The sequence below is a fragment of the Aspergillus luchuensis genome, chromosome 8 (assembly GCF_016861625.1).
Source record: "Aspergillus luchuensis IFO 4308 DNA, chromosome 8, nearly complete sequence".
In the NCBI taxonomy this organism is placed as follows: domain Eukaryota; kingdom Fungi; phylum Ascomycota; class Eurotiomycetes; order Eurotiales; family Aspergillaceae; genus Aspergillus; species Aspergillus luchuensis.
In genome coordinates, this window is record NC_054856.1 from 2,449,588 (window position 1) to 2,468,792 (window position 19,205).

General features: G+C 47.7%; 7 protein-coding genes across 7 annotated transcripts; 4 read left to right on the top strand and 3 right to left on the bottom strand.

Moving 5' to 3' along the window:
- Positions 1–23: 23 nt before the first annotated feature.
- On the bottom strand, positions 24–1,073 carry AKAW2_80878A (uncharacterized protein; the record flags this gene model as incomplete). Its single annotated transcript, XM_041681948.1, has 1 exon — positions 24–1,073. One exon carries the CDS (start codon positions 1,071–1,073, stop codon positions 24–26), a length of 1,050 nt encoding a protein of 349 aa, XP_041548839.1.
- A 2,989-nt stretch (positions 1,074–4,062) lies between these two features.
- Positions 4,063–5,331, top strand: GNT1_3 (N-acetylglucosaminyltransferase; the record flags this gene model as incomplete). The annotated part of the gene is made up of 4 exons (XM_041681949.1): positions 4,063–4,456; positions 4,509–4,603; positions 4,656–5,021; positions 5,089–5,331. The coding sequence occupies 4 exons, from the start codon at positions 4,063–4,065 to the stop codon at positions 5,329–5,331; spliced, it is 1,098 nt and encodes a 365-aa protein (XP_041548840.1).
- Positions 5,332–8,710: 3,379 nt separating this feature from the next.
- Positions 8,711–11,344, top strand: APC5 (putative anaphase-promoting complex subunit Apc5; the record flags this gene model as incomplete). Its single annotated transcript, XM_041681950.1, has 7 exons — positions 8,711–9,428; positions 9,480–9,573; positions 9,629–10,040; positions 10,096–10,219; positions 10,275–10,381; positions 10,430–10,566; positions 10,615–11,344. 7 exons carry the CDS (start codon positions 8,711–8,713, stop codon positions 11,342–11,344), a joined length of 2,322 nt encoding a protein of 773 aa, XP_041548841.1.
- Positions 11,345–11,723: 379 nt separating this feature from the next.
- Positions 11,724–12,440, bottom strand: COX13 (cytochrome c oxidase subunit VIa; the record flags this gene model as incomplete). Its single annotated transcript, XM_041681951.1, has 5 exons — positions 11,724–11,769; positions 11,852–11,859; positions 11,927–12,086; positions 12,149–12,173; positions 12,254–12,440. 5 exons carry the CDS (start codon positions 12,438–12,440, stop codon positions 11,724–11,726), a joined length of 426 nt encoding a protein of 141 aa, XP_041548842.1.
- A 556-nt stretch (positions 12,441–12,996) lies between these two features.
- APN2 (DNA-(apurinic or apyrimidinic site) lyase APN2) lies at positions 12,997–15,134 on the top strand (the record flags this gene model as incomplete). The annotated part of the gene is made up of 6 exons (XM_041681952.1): positions 12,997–13,024; positions 13,076–13,088; positions 13,144–13,189; positions 13,239–13,371; positions 13,422–14,131; positions 14,184–15,134. The coding sequence occupies 6 exons, from the start codon at positions 12,997–12,999 to the stop codon at positions 15,132–15,134; spliced, it is 1,881 nt and encodes a 626-aa protein (XP_041548843.1).
- A 1,076-nt stretch (positions 15,135–16,210) lies between these two features.
- On the bottom strand, positions 16,211–17,318 carry AKAW2_80883A (HMG-box domain-containing protein; the record flags this gene model as incomplete). Its single annotated transcript, XM_041681953.1, has 3 exons — positions 16,211–16,758; positions 16,809–17,086; positions 17,140–17,318. The coding sequence occupies 3 exons, from the start codon at positions 17,316–17,318 to the stop codon at positions 16,211–16,213; spliced, it is 1,005 nt and encodes a 334-aa protein (XP_041548844.1).
- A 484-nt stretch (positions 17,319–17,802) lies between these two features.
- MAT1-2-4 (putative mating locus protein) lies at positions 17,803–18,297 on the top strand (the record flags this gene model as incomplete). The annotated part of the gene is made up of 1 exon (XM_041681954.1): positions 17,803–18,297. One exon carries the CDS (start codon positions 17,803–17,805, stop codon positions 18,295–18,297), a length of 495 nt encoding a protein of 164 aa, XP_041548845.1.
- Positions 18,298–19,205: the final 908 nt, after the last annotated feature.

The window sequence follows — 19,205 nt, forward strand, 5'->3', positions numbered from 1 at the left end:
TTAAACCAGCTGTAATGTTACAATTACACCTCTCGTGTAGCCTCTCGTCCCCGGATATAGCTCTCGCGCTCAGCAGCCCAGTCCGGATCCACCACCGACAGCGCAACTGCTTCTGTGCCAGACACATACACATCGGGGTCAATAGTACGAACCTTGGCATTCTTATGTAGGCGCAAGCCATCCTCCTCCACCAGTCCTTCAGTCTCAAACCTTTCTAACATCTCCGATTCCTCCGGATCCGCGATATCCTTCAATAACTGCCAGAACTGATCATCCGTCGTGCTCCACAGCACCTTCTCGTGAATCCGTTCTTCGTGAACAAGATTCCCAATCAACTGCCCAGTCCCTCTGTACATCTCAACATGTGTCGGGTTAGACCACACCTCCCGATCCGCAACTAGATACGCCCTCGCAAGGTCTAGTGCCGCCTTCTGATCCCCGAGCACAAGCATCCGATTCGGAGAAACTGCATCAGGGAACGCTTTCAAGCTTGCGACGACCCGGTGCGCATCACTCAGCTGGAGTATCCCAAACGCAACCATATCCCGCAGGGCGTAATCCAGTCGGTCTGCGCAGAGATGTGGTGCCGCCATCTCGACAAGCGGGTACTGCTCTTCATCCAAGACAGTCTGCGGAACACCATGTTTGGTCAGGATCTTGGGAATCTGCGTCGTACGAATATACCGTGCTTTATGGACTTCGTGGTAACTCTCCTCGCCCGGTTTTGAAAGCGCCCAGTCGACCACATGGCTGAGCACGGTGTGGCTAATGTCGTGCAAAAGAGCGGTTACCTGTTCTTCGACGCTTCCCCCGGCAATGCGGACGAGCAGGAATGCCCCGACGGAATGCTCGAAGCGCGTGATCTTGACTTGCTTGGGTAGGAGGCCGAGGTGTCCGGTTACACCATGTTGACAGATTCCAATCAGTCGACGGAGATCGGGAGATTGAAGCAGGTCGACCAAGATGGGCTCGGTAATGGAGTGGTCGCCATAGAGAGAGTCGCGGATGATGATGGTGCCGGATGCGGGGGACTCGTGAGTCTGGAAGTGCCCCGCCTTTAGTGCGGGGGCCATTTGTTGTCGGTGCCTCCGCTGATAGTCAAGGGGTTCGATTTGGGTAATGATGCTTCGATAAAGCTATGTAGATGCTGAGCTTGACCTTGTGCTTGCGCTTGCGCTTGTATTGCTGTCTATTTCTGGGAGGAGAAACCGTTGCAGCGCGTTTGTTTACGGGAAGCTGAGGGGAAACAATGACCGGGAAAAGTACCAGTGAATTTCATCTCTCCCGGTCACATGGCCGGCAGCTGATGATCCCGACTGACTTGCTTTTATTTATTTCGGCGATGGGAAGTTCCATCTTGCTATATCGATCGCTCGTAAGACGCTTCTTCCTGCGTCATGATCATGAGGCATAGAGTCTCGATGCAAGGAAGAGCAACTTATGTCGGCTATGCAATCGTTGAGATCAGGGCAACGTGCAGCTGATCAGCTGATTTAAATCCCTAGTCGTTTACTTTGATTTATTCCCAGTATCATATTTTAATGCTATACTACAGTTCTGAGACTATCTACTGTGGGAAGATACATCATTGTTGATTGTTTCCACAACTCCTTTGCAGTCTGATGAGCACAAATGAGTTGTCAGATATATAATATCTGTGGTAATTATTCACTGTAAGAGGTGTGTTCAAGGACAGAGGCGTGGAAGATTATACTTTTGTTAATACTTCTTCTACCATCAGATAAGACTTTGTTAGTTGTGGATCTCCGATTGCACTCGTGCGTTGAACTTCTTATCGCCACAGGCCATTGATTGCGGCTTGAGGTATATTTCACTGCGCATGTATATCATGTCCAAGGCGCAATAATAGAAGTCGACCAAGATTGGTAAGCTTCTTTTATCCAACATATTGAAGTGTACGTGTCTTTTCCTTTTTCTCCGCTTTACATTTCCTTCGAAAGACAAAAAATTCGTGGTAGTATTTGGGAAGGAGAACTATGTAGAGTCAGCGCGTTTCACAGAGAACATTGCAGGGATTAAGATGCGCCGAGCCACCCAAAGTTAGCGCAAACAAGAAGATAAGGAGGGCACAGACCACGGCACACCAAAACTCTAATCCTTTGTAAGCGCCATAGGCATGATATAATTGGATGTCCACACTCTGTACACCGTATAATGTGAAATGGAGAAGGTTCCCAGCACTGACTGTGCAGCACCAGCAGCACGAGCGGCCGTGACATGGACAAACCAGGACCATGAGATGGAAATGCAGCCTAAAAGGACTGTGCTAGGATCAATCCTGCGAAAATCCGCGCCATTCAAGCCTCAAAATTCTGCTCTCAGATATAGGACAAGCGCTTGGACGAAACAGCAACGTAAGATGCTTTTTAAGGCCGGGCGCCACCCCTGCGGTGTACAGCAGGATGTAAATACTGTCAACCGTCCCACTCAGCTACTAAAAGGCAATAACAGTTCCTGTCGTTTCTTGTCGCCCTAGAAGCTGACATGTTTGCGACATATGTCATGGCTTCTATTTTCTTTCATTGAGCTTCCCGACCAAACTTCCCATTATAGCGACCAGAGGTTTGTTCTCTCGAGGCCTAGGGCGTCGTCCCTGTCAACCACAATTTAGCAGTTTCCACCCATAAGAACTGAACCAAACTGCCGACCTATTTGCCAATTCTGTATGGACAGCCGGATAACTACCATCGTGCACTAAGAGCCAGCGTCTCCAATCGTGCATTATGCGGTGGTGGGACCAATCTTGGTGATAAACAAGCGTTCCCATTCCCAAGTCTGGGCAATCATGGAACGACGCTAGAACTTTGTTCTGCAACAATCAGGATCAGAAAAGTATCTTGTTAGGAACCGGGACCGTGATGTGCCTGTCTTTACAAATGACAGACGGTACCTGGTCCTCTCAGCTATGCAGCAAGCTGGTCGGGCTTTCCCAAGAGGGTAGTACCAGGCTTCAAGTCACATTGGCCAAGGTAGACCAGACGACTCTGATATTTCTGTCTCCGGGCTACTGACACACTCTGATTTTTGAACGAAACTGACTGCATACCTGGATGCCAACTAACGCACAAAGCGTGTCTGTTTCACCATGACATCTTGGAAGACGACATTTGGGGCACTGAACGATTACTTATGGCTACGGCCAATGATCTCACTCCAGAGTTTGCGAATTTTAGCAGCAATGACTTCGCGATATTCGACGGCCGGGAGTGTCACTGTATTGAACAAAGATCGACAGCATATTATAGGTCGATTGATCTGTACAGCGCTTCAGACCCTGAAATATGTACGTGAGGTGGGATCAATCACAATGGGATGTGTGAGATGTGTTCAAATCATCTCGAAAGCAAATGACACCTGCCGAGCGCCAATGGTATTCTTGCGGAGATACGCTAAGCGCCCTGGGTGGGAGTGCTACAGAACCATCCCGGAAATGAAGGAGACCGGACGTTTGAACCCGTTCTCCACCTTTTCAAAGAAGAGCCCAATGATAAAGAATGTCTTTGACAGCTCTCCCATACCATATGACAATGTTTATTATTTGAATGATACAGATTGATGAAAATGATCGCAGGAGAAAGTACTAAGTCAGGTCTGCAGCTTTACCTACAGAAAGAATTATGCTTGGTGAGATATACTGGTCCTCGGGATGGCAACGACAAAATTACCCGCCGAATTTAGTGTCGAAGTGCTAACCACTAGACTAAAAGCAGGACTACTTTCAGCCATTCAAGAGATTATAGCAAACATACTAGACGCTGTGGTCATTAACTATTATAGCGTGGGTCAGATATGGCTGGCCGACGTTTAGCCGCCCAGTTCGGAGTCCATGACTACCCCTGCAATGTCTTACATTTCGCGCTGCCCTAAAGCTGCTAGTATGAACAGCCGAGGGTGGGATCATGTCCGGTGTGAAAGGTCCTCTTTTAGACAACTGGACTTTTTGCTATACATACTTCTATCCCCATAGCTGCAGCGAGTTGGCGCAAATCTACAGATTACAGCCATCAGATCACAAGCTTTCCGATTTTCTCGACGACATCCATGAAAATGACCTCGAAATATCCCAAATTTGTTCGCGCCCTGTTGATAGCGGTGCTAATGCTAGCCATGCTCGCGATATCATTGCGACATCTAAGCGCCTCAATTTCTCTGCAAGAAAGTCAACTTGATCATCTGCCCGAGAAGCAGATAAATTGGTCACGATTCGCATACACACAATACGCAACGGACAGATCGTACTTGTGTAACTCAGTCATGATATTCGAGGCCCTCCATCGGCTTGGAAGCAAAGCTGATCTCGTGTTGATGTACCCATCTCATTTTCTCGTGTCTGAGGAAGATGATTCACCAGAAGCTCGTTTACTACGTTTTGCAAGAGATAAATATGCGGTTAAACTCAAGCCAATGGAGGTGATATACAAGGGCGGGGGAGGTGGTAAGTCGCTTGATGTCACTGCTGCAATACGTCGAACTAAAAGTGGGCGCAGAAACGTGGTCAAGGAGCTACACGAAGCTTCTCACTTTCAATCAAACAGAATACGACAGAGTCATTCACTTAGACTCTGACGCGACACTCCTACAGGTTTGTCTGCAAAGCGTGGTTTCTACTGTAACAACTAACATGATATATGAAGACAATGGACGAGCTATTTCTGCTCCCATCGGCTCCAGTCGCTATGCCACTGGCATACTGGTTCCACCAAGAGGACAAAGTTTTTACTTCCGCTCTAATGCTCATTGAGCCGTCCACAGCAGAGTTCAGCCGTTTAACGAATGAGATATGGGAGGGTGTTTCTGGCGGATATGACATGGACATTGTGAACAGGTTATATGGCGATACGGCGCTTATTATCCCGCACCGTCCTTATATGCTTCTGACGGGGGAATTTCGCTCCAAGGATCATGAAGCCTATCTAGGCAATGCAGACGAAACGTGGGATGCCGATAGGGTCCTAGAAGCTGCCAAGTACCTCCATTTCTCGGACTGGCCTGTTCCCAAGGTATTTGATTCATAATATTGGCGTCCGACGGACTCAAACTCGGCTAAGCTAATCGATTTTGCGATAGCCATGGATCACAGCCACTCAGCACGTGCTCGAAGAGACGCAGCCACCTTGCGAAGTACAACTTGCCACCGGTCAACAAGATGATTGCCACGCCCGACAGCTTTGGCTCGGGATGTACGAAGAATTTAGGTCCAGGCGACAGGTAAGTTATGTTTACCTTCACGCTCCAGTTTGTCAGTTTGTGGAAGAATTAATCATGGACAGAATATATGTGGCGTTGCTTTATCATGACGGTTCTCCGTAATGGGTCGCCCTTTCAATCAGTCCGCTTCAAGACAGCAAGGATCGAGAGAATGACTTCTATTGTTGAAAGCCGGAAGTTCTCGTTCTAAACCTAATATACCCCAAGGATTTCCCGAAATGTCTGCTCAACCTGTCGATTCATAAAGCTATATACCCATGTATATTTTTATTCTCACTTGCCTTCGAGTCTCCACAAAACCAATGTCTTAGGTAAATTTCTTGATCGCAGCATTTGTGGCCCTTTTACATATATATGCCAGTATTTACGAGTAACTATCATCTTCTATGACTTCAAGTATTTCGATAGACCCATTGAGTATAATCTGCCAAGCCTACAACCAGTGGTAGTCCAATAATTTCATTATCCCGTGCCGACTGGAATCATCCGACAGGGTACATAATAGCTCTTCTTAACTATTGTAAAGTCTGTCAATTTAGTAAGACACATTATGTCAAAATTACTGCCCAAGTACGACAGCAAATTCTACAGTCGACACTGTAGTGATAGATAGATAGATATTAATCATATATTCTCCGCTTCTCTGGACTATGATGTACTCGACAGATCATGAAGCCCTACAGCACAGGTGTGCTAATAATAGCACATAATACTATGGGGATGTGACTTCATGAGGGGATGAGTCGTAAGGCTACTAGTAGTACGGGCTATGCCGCTCTGCCAAATTGGCCCTTTCAGTAGAATCATTGGGCTTTTGTCCCTGAGTAGCTGTTAGAGTTGTGTAAGAATTCCCTTTAGGTGGAGAAAGCGCTTCTGATATTTAGTATATTGACGGTGTGCCTAGTATCCACCAATGAAGTGGACACGGCGTGCACGGCTGCTATTAAGTAGTAGTATTTATGTGTACCTAAGGAGGTGTTCCAATCATTTGCACACCTGCCTGTGATGTGATTACTAGTACTAAGCGCCCACCCCCGCACCTGAGCCTTATGGGGCGAAACTTAGATGGAAGACAAGCAGCTATTACCTTTCCCAAGGAAACTACCCAAGCCGGGTTTTCTACTCAATTTATCTGGATAGCTAACCTCTCGGTAATTCTCACCCATGAAAACAGACACCAATATTACAACTGCTGGCCACCTACAGGTGCTGCTGGATCCGGCTATTACTTCACAGGATAGTGTGGAGTAAGAAGAAGCACATTAAGGTCAGTTCAGGGAATTCACTTACTTTTAGACCTGGCATTATTCTCATTCCAGGAATTGGGACCATCCCACCTAAGAATTGGCCGTTTGCCAACACAGATTGGCTCGCATCCCTACCAGTCTCCGGTGCTAAGGCACGCGTTTTCTCGTGCGAATATTCCTCGCCGGTTGCAAGCAGAAAGCTCTCAAGGGAGTCGATTTGAATGCTAGGCTATGACCTCTTCTAGAATATAAGCGGTTTTAGATCAGGCTCAAACCTAGATTCGGTAGGTCAAGTAAGTCGTGGTTTTGTTTGCTTGGCGCGGTATAAATGTGTGCTAATATAGTAGGAGCAAGAATTGGCTTATCGAGTATAAGCACCCCGTGGAACAGACAATTGTGTATGGGACAGTCACAGTCAGTGCTGGAGCTGTCGCCGAGCAACCGGCAAATGTTTCTAACATTGATCAAGCCAAATGGAGTAATTTTAATACCCTGAATGCTACCATGGACTTCTTTATTAAGGCCAAGCATTCCATGGTCATTGACTGTTCTATTATCCTGACTGCCTTGAAGACTAGAATAATTTTTGTGGCCAGTAAGACTCTGCATGACTTCTGTAACCTGGTTATGGGCCCCTCCGGGACAACCAGCGCCAACCCTTTGGTGCTCGGAGATGATGCTAATATCGCGTGGACCTATTCTGTACTCAAGACCACCCAGGGCGCCGCAGAAATACAATGAAAGATAGACAATCTAGCCATGTGCTTAGTGGCTTTCACCGATGAACTTTGAAACCTGAATGTATTCTTGATTGCAGAAGAAGTGGTTAAAGAGGCTATGGCGCTGTATCCCGATAAGATTACCGGAAAGAAGGTCATCTAAGACGCCTTACGCGCCGCCAAACGGGGCTGACATCTGCTCTGTGCCCTCGTTGTCAACGGCTCGCGTCTTTTACGCATTGTAATGCATGTTTTACTCATTTTACTCGCCTACTCGCGTCGTCTGCGTCATATTTTCCTGTCAATAATGCTTACTCGCACTACCACCCGTTGAGGACAACGGCTTCTCAGGACCGGCAGGTTGGAACGTACCTACCCTATTGGGTAGTACCCTCTTCCTCTTTCTTAGCATCTTTAGTAGTAGAAAAGAATGGATCGAATAACTATCTACCTTGCTTGACGTCTTCTTCCCCTTATCTGTTTAGAACTAGATTCGTTCGCTCCAGAACGGAGCAACAAGTACTTTCAACAGACCACAAACAAGCCATTATTATTGGTCTGTCACAGCTTAGGCGGCCTTATAGGCAAGCAGGCTTTGTGTGTTGCTAATAAGCAGATTACTCGGTACGGGTCGATTGTCAACACTATAGCTGGCGTCATATTCTTTGGCACTCCACACCGTTATGGCGACAAGGTTACAAGCTTGATGCGTTTTCGAGATATCTTGGAAGCAACAATAAGTAGAAAATGAAGCCCGAGTTGGAGAAGTTTGTTCACGACACACTAAATGATGCCGTGCTTCTTGTTGCCTTTCGACTTGAGGATCGTAGGTTGAGAAGCATTGATAATTCGTGTCATCTTGCTAATGTAACGATGAGCAATACTCGACTACAATGAGCGGCCCGTAACCAAGGGGTAAGCTGCGTGTGTATATTGACACTAGGTTCAACACTAACTGAGCGCCTTTGCCTGAAAGTGATGTAGATAAACGGTACTAGTAGCCCTGTTATTTATGAAATCGGGTAGAATAGAAAAGAAAGTAGATGGAGACAAATAAAAAACAAAAACATACAACAGAAGGGATTCGCTGGTGGTCACCCACCCAACTACTAACCTCCCGGCGTGTGGCTTAAGTACGGCTGAGCGGACGGGAAGCCCTGTTTTCCACACCCTGTGGTCGTATGTACTAATTATCTTGTTTTCCTTGTCTATATCCTACCCTTCACTATTCTTTTCCCTCTTTCCCTTCACGCTTTTCCTCCGCGGTTCTGTTTATGCCTGCCGTCTGCGCGAGGATTGGTCTGGCCAACTGCATCCCAAAAAATCAAAACAGCCAGTATCAACCACTCTGCCCATTGCTCCTGAATCACTCGTGTTGTACACTCCCAACACAATCCATTCCCACTGGGTTCCACCTGGCTGCTTGGCCTTTGCGAACTGCAGCCCGCGTGGTGGCTGCAACTATCATAGCCTCCTCCTGGTGGGGCCAGGCTATGTATACGACCTCTAACCACCATGAGTCGCTATCTCACCCCTTCCAAGGTTGCCCTCCTTTGTCTCATCTCCATCTATACTGAAGGTGTTGTTCCCAACTCCTCCGCCATCCATGTCCTCTCATATCTGGTAACCTGTCTCAGCCCCTTGGAAAGAGAACAATCCATTTCCTCATCGGGAGATCACACAACGCAATGCTCCGTCTCCATCACTGATCTGAAGGATAAACTAACGGGCCACCCGTCCTCCGTCCCTGGCCGTACAATCTGGGACCTTTTTCTGAAAAAGATCTGGTCCCTCGATTGCTGCGATGCGTTGGAAGTTTTCTTCGCTGATATCTCGGCTATTCTAGCCAAGACTCGAGAAGAACAAATCCGCGATCGTGATGCGGGCCTTGCACCGGAGACGGGCTGTATGCGCTTGTCTCGGTGCTCTCCCTTGGGTGTGTTTGTCAGACGTTCCCAGCTAGAATTCACCAGACTGCAATTCCATGACTCCGTCAAGCTCTGGAGGGGGTTTGTCAAGTATCGACTGCCAACGTACCATGTATGGGCGCGGAAGAATCCATCTCTCGAGCAGGCACCTGTGGATATCAATCTGCTAAACCTTGGATTGGATACAACGGATTCCCTTGCGCAGGTCGCCTACGGCAGTATCGAGGATGACTCGGAGGATGAGCAGTACGTTAGCACAAAGGATGTCGAGCGGCTGCTAGAATTCCAAATAAGCGAGCTACAGAGTAATGAGCCCCCTCTACATGCCCGCATAATGAATACTGACTATTTTTCAGGTCTGGGGGGAAGAGTGCCGGATGGCATGAAAGCACAATTAGAACGCATCATCACGTCCGGTGTGACTGTTCCTAATCTAGTGCACTATCTGAGGTATGCCGTTGGCTAATTGATCTGCGACACCTCGGGATGCTGGCTGACTCTCTAGGTTCCTTGATGCCTGGAGGGCAGGGGATTATCCGTCATCATTTGACAACCTGCACCGTTACTTCGACTGCACTATGCACAGTCGCGATCGAAGCTCCTATCAATACGCGTTGCTTAATCTTGCCATCTTGCAGGCTGATTTCGGATGCTATGGCGAGGCCGTCTCTGCCATGCAGGAGGCTGTTTCCATTGCTCGAGAATCCCACGATATGAACTGCTTAAATTTTTGTATGAGTTGGTTGTATCACTTCGGGAAGGCTTTTCCAGAGCACATGAGAGATGTTCAAAACACAGGAATGTTGGGCAACGAGAAAGAAGGCCTTGCATTTCTTAAGGCCAAAGCAAAAGAGACAGAGATGTGGAGTCTTCTGAGTACAACGTTATTGAGCGAAGCCAAGCTGGAGATGCGTAATGTAAGTCTCCCCACGTCGACGAACATCATGTATCACTAAACCTAACATCTTCCAGGGAGAAAGTCTGGCCTCGTCTATTGAGAACATAATTCGAGCCTCACACCTCAACGTTACAAAGGATTTGGCCAACTCGGTAGGCCCGCAGCTTCTGCTACAGGCCGCCCTATATTCTAGAATTGGTATGCATCCGTTATCATGCCATTGTATGAACCCCCACTAAGACCCTTATTGCAGGCATCACACATCTAGCATGGCTGAGCAGCGAGACCTTTCGCGAATGCTACGCAAACAAAGCACCCTTTGAAGACCATCTCAAAAGCACGTTTCGTAGCTGTCAACTAGTATGTCAAACGTCCATTTCAGCGAACAACATCACTGACCCTCCAAAGCTAGCACAGCAGGGCCGCTACACAGAGGTATCAGCCCGAATGAACCAGATCTCCCCAGACAAGCTTCGATCGCTCAAAACATATCAATATTGGACATTCTTCTCTGGTATCCTCCAGCTGCAACAGCAGGTATACCGGTAGGTTCCCGGCACTCGATTGCATGACAACCGACTCACAGCATCTAGCGACAACCGAGTTGCAGCCGAACACCTCCTCGCTCAACTGCAAGCCATCCAACTCCCTGACAACGACATTACCCTTCTTCTTTCCATCCTCACGATCGACCTCCGTATTCGACAAGGCCACTACGGCGGCGCGCTCGAACTGGTTGAAAAAGCCGCGCAGGCTATCCAGCAAGACAACTTTGACATTTTCACGCAAGTCAAGCTCCTCTGTCTCAAGGCTTCCATCCTCCAGAAGACAGGCCATCCGCAACGCGGCTTCTCCCTTGCCATGAGAGCCGCCAGTATCGCGCACCGCTCGCGTCTCCTTCCCAGCCTCTGGGAATCCATATGCGTGCTGGCGGGCGTCCTTCTGAGCATGCGCGAGTTCGATGCCGTGTCTGAGCTGATTGAGAGCATCATGCCGCAAATTCTCGAAACGGGTGACTGTAGCTTGGCTGCACAGGCCTACTCGCTTCTTGTGGACGCGAATATGGGAATCGCGGGGTCTCTCTGGAGTGAGGGACAGACGAACTCGGTTCTGCGGAAGGAACATGTCACTCGCGCTTTGGGGTACCTCGACTGTGCATATGAGCAATATGAGGAGATTGAAGATATCAAGGGCCAATGTGAAATGGTGGCCAAGAAAGCCACTGTTATGCATTTAACGGGCGATCCGGTCCTCGCAAATGACTATGCGGCCAAGTACTTGGACTTGAAGAGACAAGCAAGGATAGACTTTGGGGAGGCTTGACTTTGAATCACGCACTGATGTCAATTGTATGTTTTAGATAATTGCAAGGTGACAGGGGAAACAACAAATCTACCAACAAAGTCTTTGGCGTCGGCCTCTGCGCCAGTTTACTCCTGTAATACGGGTAGAAGAAATACCCAAGAAAGCCAATACGACCGTTACTGGTCATTAGAAACAACGAGGCAGCACAACAAAAGAAAAATGGCTTAGCAGTATTGTATGGTGCGCTATCTCAAATCCACCGACGAGAGCCTTGGCCTCGTTATTCTCACTTCCGCATATTTTGTCAGTAAATATACATGTCTTTTGATTTGCCCTCCCGTCAACAGTCAGAATCAATCAAGAAAGACGCTGTACTCCTATAATCGACAGCGGGCACTTAGGTAGCCTTGTCCTTGTTGTGGTAGTTGACCTCGGAGTTCCAGCTGTGAATTTGTTAGAAGACATGGTTATAAATGACTATCGAGTTGTACGCGACACTGGACGATTCGGGCGTAAGGAACTTACAAGATGGTCTGTAAAAAAGATAACAACGTCAGCACCTAAAATAACATTGATAAAAGTACAAGTTCTGGTACGCACCTTGTCACCGTCTCCCCAGGGGAAGTTCTTCACACGGATGTTCTGGTAGGGGTACTCAGTACGCTCCTCGAGCGGGGGCATGTGCGCCCAGTGCTCCCAGTGCTCGTTCCAGAGGTTGTAAGAGTTGATTCCTCCGGCAATCAGGATAGGAATGACGGCGCTGCGAGGAAGTAAAATGTTACTAGAGAGTCAATTGAGGTAGTAATAGCTAGTTCCACATACTAGATGGAGAGCTTGCGCCACAGGTCTGAAGTAGGAAGACCAGCCATTGAGTTAGCACAACCACACCCTTGAAAAACCATGGCATCAATTGATCTAAATACGCACCACTGGTAGCAGCAGCATGGTGCTTGACGGCCTCTCTCTCGCGGTTGAATTCGTTGTCGGCGGCCCAAGAGGGAAGCTTGGAGTCGGAGCTGTTGAGACGGCGCTGGACGGTGGAGCGGACCGGAGCAGCACGCAGCTGCTGGGCAGCGCGCTGGGACAGACGCAGGGCGTTACGCTGAGGGAACATGGCTGGAGGTGGATGGAGTGGAGGAGTGACGTTGGAGAGATGGGACGACGTCTTTGACGGTGGGATTATCCCGGACGTCGGCCCTTCCGGCTTAACGAAACAAAAGCCGTTTAGCGTCCCCGTGATTCGCTGGCTCCCCATCAGGCTTATGTCAGCAACTGGCTCAGATCGCGTGATGTCACGGTCACGGGGACGGAGTGGCTAGTCATGGTCACGTGTCGTATGCACCAACTCGTTAACCTTTGTCCCGTGACTATATGTGCCTCTGGCAGATTTCTGTCTCTCTGGATGTAGACTGCCTGAGGCACATATTATTGCTGCCTTCGGTTCAGCGTTGCCTCGTCGCCTCCCTTCTTTTCCTGCTTGCATTGGCGAGGTAGATCACTGCTTTGTAACTACTACTACACCTCTGTTGATGTGAATCATCGGTGTCGGTATCAATTATCAAGTTGGTAGCTTTATATGAGTGGTGGGCTTTTATCTATCAATATTCGTTGAATGGGATACTCTCGTAACTCCTGGGCGGACATGTGTGATTGGCATCCATAGTGCCGGAATGGGGTTTCGAATTACAACATGGAACGGTATGATTTTCGGGCCCTAATCCCTGCTATAAGGATGCTAACAGTGATCAGTCAACGGGATTCGGTATGTGATGCTGTCTGGTGCAGGCTGGAATAGCATTGCTGATCTACTAATGCAGAAATCCGTTCTCTTACGAGCCATGGAGAGGCAAGCGGACGTTCGATGTGTGCTTTCCATCATTCCTTCTACAAACAGAAGACTGACTTCAATAAGGCCATGTTTGACATCCTCGAGGCCGATATTGTCGTCTTCCAGGAAACCAAAATCCAGCGCAAAGACTTGCGCGATGACATGGTCCTAGTGCCTGGTTGGGATTGTTATTTTAGTCTGCCTAGAGTCAAGAAAGGTATGTACGATATGTCTGTGATTGAATGCTTGTCTGACCAACCACCATAGGTTACTCTGGTGTCGTAATCTACACACGCAATTCTACATGTGCCCCCATTCGCGCTGAGGAAGGTCTCTCGGGGATGTTATGCCCCCCGAACTCATCGGTGCCCTTTCGGGAACTTCCTGAGAATCAGCAGATCGGTGGCTATCCAACCATCGAGCAATTGTCGCAGTTTGATGTTGATGCAGCCACGCTAGACTCCGAGGGACGTTGCGTCATTCTCGAGTTTCCCGCCTTTGTCCTGCTGGGCATCTATTCACCGGCCAATAGGGATGAGAGCCGCGACTCATTCCGCCGCAATTTTATCGACCTGATGGACGCGCGGATCCGTAACCTAGTAGCTATGGGAAAGAGGGTGTTTGTGACGGGGGACTTGAATATCTCGCGAGGAGAGATCGATGCAGCTCATGCCGGGGAGGCTATCCGAAAAGGGACATTGACAGAAGACGAGTTCGTATCCACTCATGCACGGCGTGTGTTCAATCAGTTGCTATCCGATGGGAAGGTGATTGGGGAACGGGAAGAAGGAAGAGAACAGCCTGTTCTGCATGACATCTGTCGCTCTTTTCATCCGGACCGCAAGGGAATGTACACCTGCTGGGAGCAGCGAATCAATGCTCGCCCGGGAAATTATGGCTCAAGAATTGACTATGTCTTGTGCAGCTTGGATATGCAAGACTGGTTCTGCGATTCAAACATACAAGAAGGACTTATGGTAGTCTAGTCTTCCCTGACCCAGAAGAAAGCTTGCTAACATGACTTCGCAGGGCTCTGATCATTGTCCTGTGTATGCGACGTTCAAAGAAACCGTACATCTTGGGGGGAAGCAAGTTAACATCCGGGACATCATGAACCCTCCTGGAATGTTCGAAAATGGCGAGCGTCGACAAGAGTATACGGCGAAGTGTTTACTACCGACTTCGGGTCGCTTGATACCGGAATTTGACAAACGAAGGAGCATCAAAGACATGTTCACGCGCAGACCCAATAACGCCCCCCAGAGCTCCCCAACTAGTACCCCCACGCTTTCCCGTGCGAATTCGGATCATGGAGAATCGAAAGCTGTCATCGGAAAGCTCTCAACGGAGTCAGTCGCCAACCACGCCGTTCCCAAGAACGATCCCCAGCCAAAGGGAATTGTCCGTAAACGGTCCGAGAAGGGCGACTCCCCTGTTAAACGTTCCAAATCAGTAGCTGGCTTAGCACCCACGCCGGCGGTTGCTGGACAGAGAACGCTCAAGGGATTCTTCAAGCCGAAGAGTTCCCCAGCCATACAGAGCCGTGATCAACCAACGACCGACCTTGAAACATGTGCCATGCCACAGCCTGCATCCCCATCCAAGATGATTTCTTCGGCAGAGTCACAAGCAATAGACAAGGAGCAAGTTGCGGCGGTCGTGACCACAGACTCCACAAAGGAGACCAATCCACCGGTGTCAACGACATCAGACACCCCGACAGATGATGACACATTCGTCGACCCAATTGCGAGCAAGGAAGATTGGTCGAAGCTATTTACCAAAAAGCGCGCACCCCTATGCGAAGGTCACCAGGAGCCATGCATTAGTTTGACAACCAAAAAGCCTGGCGTCAACTGTGGGCGATCCTTTTGGATTTGTCCTCGGCCTCTTGGGCCCAGTGGCAACAAGGAGAAAGGAACACAATGGCGCTGCCCGACATTTATTTGGGCAAGTGATAGGAATTCTTCGGTGTCATAGGTAGCTACAGCAACAAATGAAACACCCTAACAGGTTATGTTTTGTATTTCATCGTAAGGTAGTCATTGCTGTCTGTACCAACACAACGCGCGCCTGATGTAACAGACGCCGAGCAAGTTACGTAGTTAGAACTTCAGCTTACAGCCCACACTCTGTTGGTTCCTTGGCTAATAACATACTCACATTGCACCCATAGCTACTTAATGAGTAATGACAATAAGTCTCGGCTGAATATCTCGTGCCTCGTAGCAACAAGCCTCGCCAACCCATAGGACCTCTTCGTCTACCCACAACTGCAGTAAGAGACTTTCTAAGATGGATTCCTGTCTTCTTGCCTGCTTCGTATCAATATGGCAACTGAATACCTCTTGCCTTTAGTCTGGCCAGTGAATAATGCTGCTCAAAACATTTCTGGTCCCATCGAGAGACAGGTTTAGATCAAGTCTCCCAAAATACCGTTTATTTGTGGGTCCAGACATTTCTCGATGAAGTAACACTCAACCAGCCCCCGGCATTTCTATGTCTCTCCAGCCTGACAGCTTACACGTCAATTCACAGGTGCTGCAGATCTTGCCCAATTTTCAATACTACTAGAATATTGCCATAATACGGGCCTTAAGTGGTGAGTTACAGAAATGCAGGGGGTGGGTGCTTAATTGTTGGCCCTAATGCTCATGTTCGCTCTCTATTGTAAGTTGACAGTGTGTGCTAGTGCTACGCACACTATCAAAGATGCATATATTATTCGGCTTCTTGGATAAACCTGTACTATCTGGTAGACTTGTCTAAATATATTGTCATTGCGAAACGTACATGCTCCTTAACTAAATATAAATATGGTTCCATCGCCGCCTGCTTTTATTTTATCAGAGGATGAAATAACCGAAAATAAGGTAGCTAGTAGAGTTTGGTGACATGATTCTAGGCCAGGTACATAGGGGTATAGTGTGGACGCGACAATTTCATATAAAGGACCTGTCGTGTCCTCTAATTTTCGAGCTGGCTGTTGAAGACCGTATAATAGACATAGAAAATGGGAGAAACAAAGGTGGAAAGTGAAAATATGCTTTCCCCTTTCAATAAAGATCGGAAATAAATTCTGAGAAGTTGACAGTTTCGCCAAGATGTCGGTCTGTTAAGTTGACATGGGCCGATGGAGAGGCATACACTCCTGTTCCTTTTCCGATGTCTGTATGAACCTGCCCGATCAACGAACCCAATGTCTCCGTGTCTAACTGGAAGTGATCGGCTGATAACAGTGGTAGTTCGCTTGGCATTATGTCGCCGCATATCAATTCGCTGGGGTAAATATCTGGCATATTGTATTCTGTAAAGATATTCATCGTCCCTTCAATTCCCATATCGTTTATCGGCCCATATGTGTCGATTGACGGACTTGTTGATATGGTGCTGGCCGTCGTGAGATCTGGAGACTTGTTCTCTACAGTCTGTTTGGAATTTCGGCGAGATGATGTTCGACGTTTCTTTTCCGATGGTTTACGTGGTGTGTATTGGTAGTCGGGATGAGCTTCTGCATGCTTCCGCTTCAACTCATCGGCCAGGGCTCTGAACTCGACCCTGATATTCTCGGATTCTGCCTTCCACTGTTTCCCTAGAATAACAGCTGGGGAAATTAGTCGATTATCCAACGTATGCACAGTAGTGGAAACTCACAAATCTCGTTATTTGAAAGATTCGGGTGAGCCTCCTTGAGCTTAGGATGATGATGTTGGCGGTACAGGATAAATGCATTTGGCGGACGAGGAACCTTAGCAGCCTTAACAGTCACAGAAGGCCGCTCATGCTTCTTCATATGAGCTGTGATTGATTCGCATGACACCTCATGGGATGCTACAGATATTGCTGTGCCTGAAAACGCTGGAGTACGCATGACACGAACAGCGTTGATTGACTCATCGGCAAAAGCCACAACTGAAGCACCTATGAGAGCACTAATACCATATATGAGCACATAATTGTTCAATTGTGGCTATAGCTGTCTTACCCAAGACGAGTCTTGATCTTGTTAACATTGGTCTGGCCGATCATGTCGATGACATTTATTGGAAGTAGAACTTCATTATTCGTGGATCCAAGATGGCGCAAAGCATCCTGCCAAAGTAGCTCTGTAAGCTTGTCGCTGGACTCAGTAGTTGGCTTCAATGCTTGAGGTATAGAAGTCATCTTGGCATTTGATATAAAGGCAAATGAAGACTCAAGGTATGGACAGATTAATCATGATCTTGAGCAGCGGTTATAGAGTCATGGGAGCAACTATGGGAAAGCATCAGAGATTTCAAGCATAGAAGTAACTCAGAGACAGTCTTGAATTATAAAATTCTCTCTGTATTAAAAGGTGCCCACTTGTGTTAGACTTGACAGATGGAGCTGTGTCTAGGCGGTGGCGCCAGCGGGTACTATTCTTTGTTGACGTGAATTTAATAACGAAGCTATACGAGTTCTGTGTTTGGCTTCGAAGGCGCTTGTTGATTGTTTGTTTGCGCTAATACATACACACCACCAGTCAAACTTTCTATGTTAGTCTTCTTTCTTGACATCCTTTCTACATTTCTGTCCTATCACTTTTCAGTACCGTTCATCTTCCTCCTCCTTGAACCTCTGAACACATTCGGTTCCAGAATCTAACAGTTCCTCTTTGTTCTTCACGATGGAGGTTAAGATCCATGCCCTACTGCACTATCTTAATGGTATAGCTGGCAATACTCTGCTTGCTGCTGAACTTCGCGAGAGTGCAGCATTCATCTCAGCTTCTTTCCTTGTCCACCAGAGTGTTGCTAGACTCATGGCGCATGTTACCGCATTAGCGAACGGCGAAGACTTGAATCTCCATTTCCATCAGATATATGGCCGAAGCAAATCTGTTGATGTACCTGTCCGTCGTCACTGGAAACCTCTGAAGGCCATCATGGCCGACTATTGTGTTAATGCATCCGTTGCCGACATCGAAGGTCATCCCATCCAGCTTATTAGCATCCTTGACCCAACAATTGAAAAGTTGCTCCAAGGGGAAGACCTGTTTCAGTTCCACTATGCCCTTGTCCGTGCTGAGCAGATGGCAAACGAAGATCTCGCTCGGTTGGCAAAAGACTATGGTTACCATTATATCTTCAGAATTGGTCTTATGCAATATTACATGACGTGAGTTAAATGTTGATGTACACAGCGTCTTGAAAGAAAAGTGCTAATGATGCAGCAAAACTGTTGTCGAAAAAATCAATTTCTTCAGATCAGATTCTCGTGGTAACTCTTGTCCAATTGTTGTCCAGACTTGCTTGTACAATGCAATGGAGAAGCGTGTCAATCTGAGTGCCACTGAGAAAGAGCTCGTTTTGCATTCCGTTGATTGCCAGCCAAGTGATGCACACAGATTCTGCAAGTATCAATCGTTTGCTGCTATAGGCTATGCTAACAAATTAGGGGCGTGGTTGGAGTGCAACCGTGTTGCCTACAACGCGATGAACGCCTGTATTTCCCTACTGAATAAAGTTGAGGGTAGTAAGTATCCGACCCTTTGTCCTGAATAGTGCTAAGTAAAATTGTATCAAGAAGCAGACCTCTGATTCCTGGTTATTGGTTCCCGGCATTCTTCGATACACAGTATGACACACGCCAAAACAACCGCGGAATAATCCTGGAGTATTCGGGCCAAATAAGGACCTCAACGCCACTACAGCGAACAACTCAGTGGTCCGAAGATATATCTGACGTCACATCAAGCGACTGTTAGGGTTTATCGACGCTCTGGTGAATTAGCAGCTTGTCGTCTTTTCACCGCACCCCAGACCGAAGTCCCCAAGAGATGGCTATCTGGACGGCGCCTCAGTCCACACAACTTCACGCATCTTAGAGTCGAAATTCCCATCACGGTATTATGTTACCGTGATTTTACAAAGATTACCTGATTATATTTCTATACCCAGACCGTGTCGCTGGGAAATATGGTTAAAAGGGGAAAACTCTATAATCTGGACGGTACATAAATGTTCATGTTAGGAGATAGATACACCAATACAAAATAAACTTCCACACAGCCACACGATGCAGCTAATA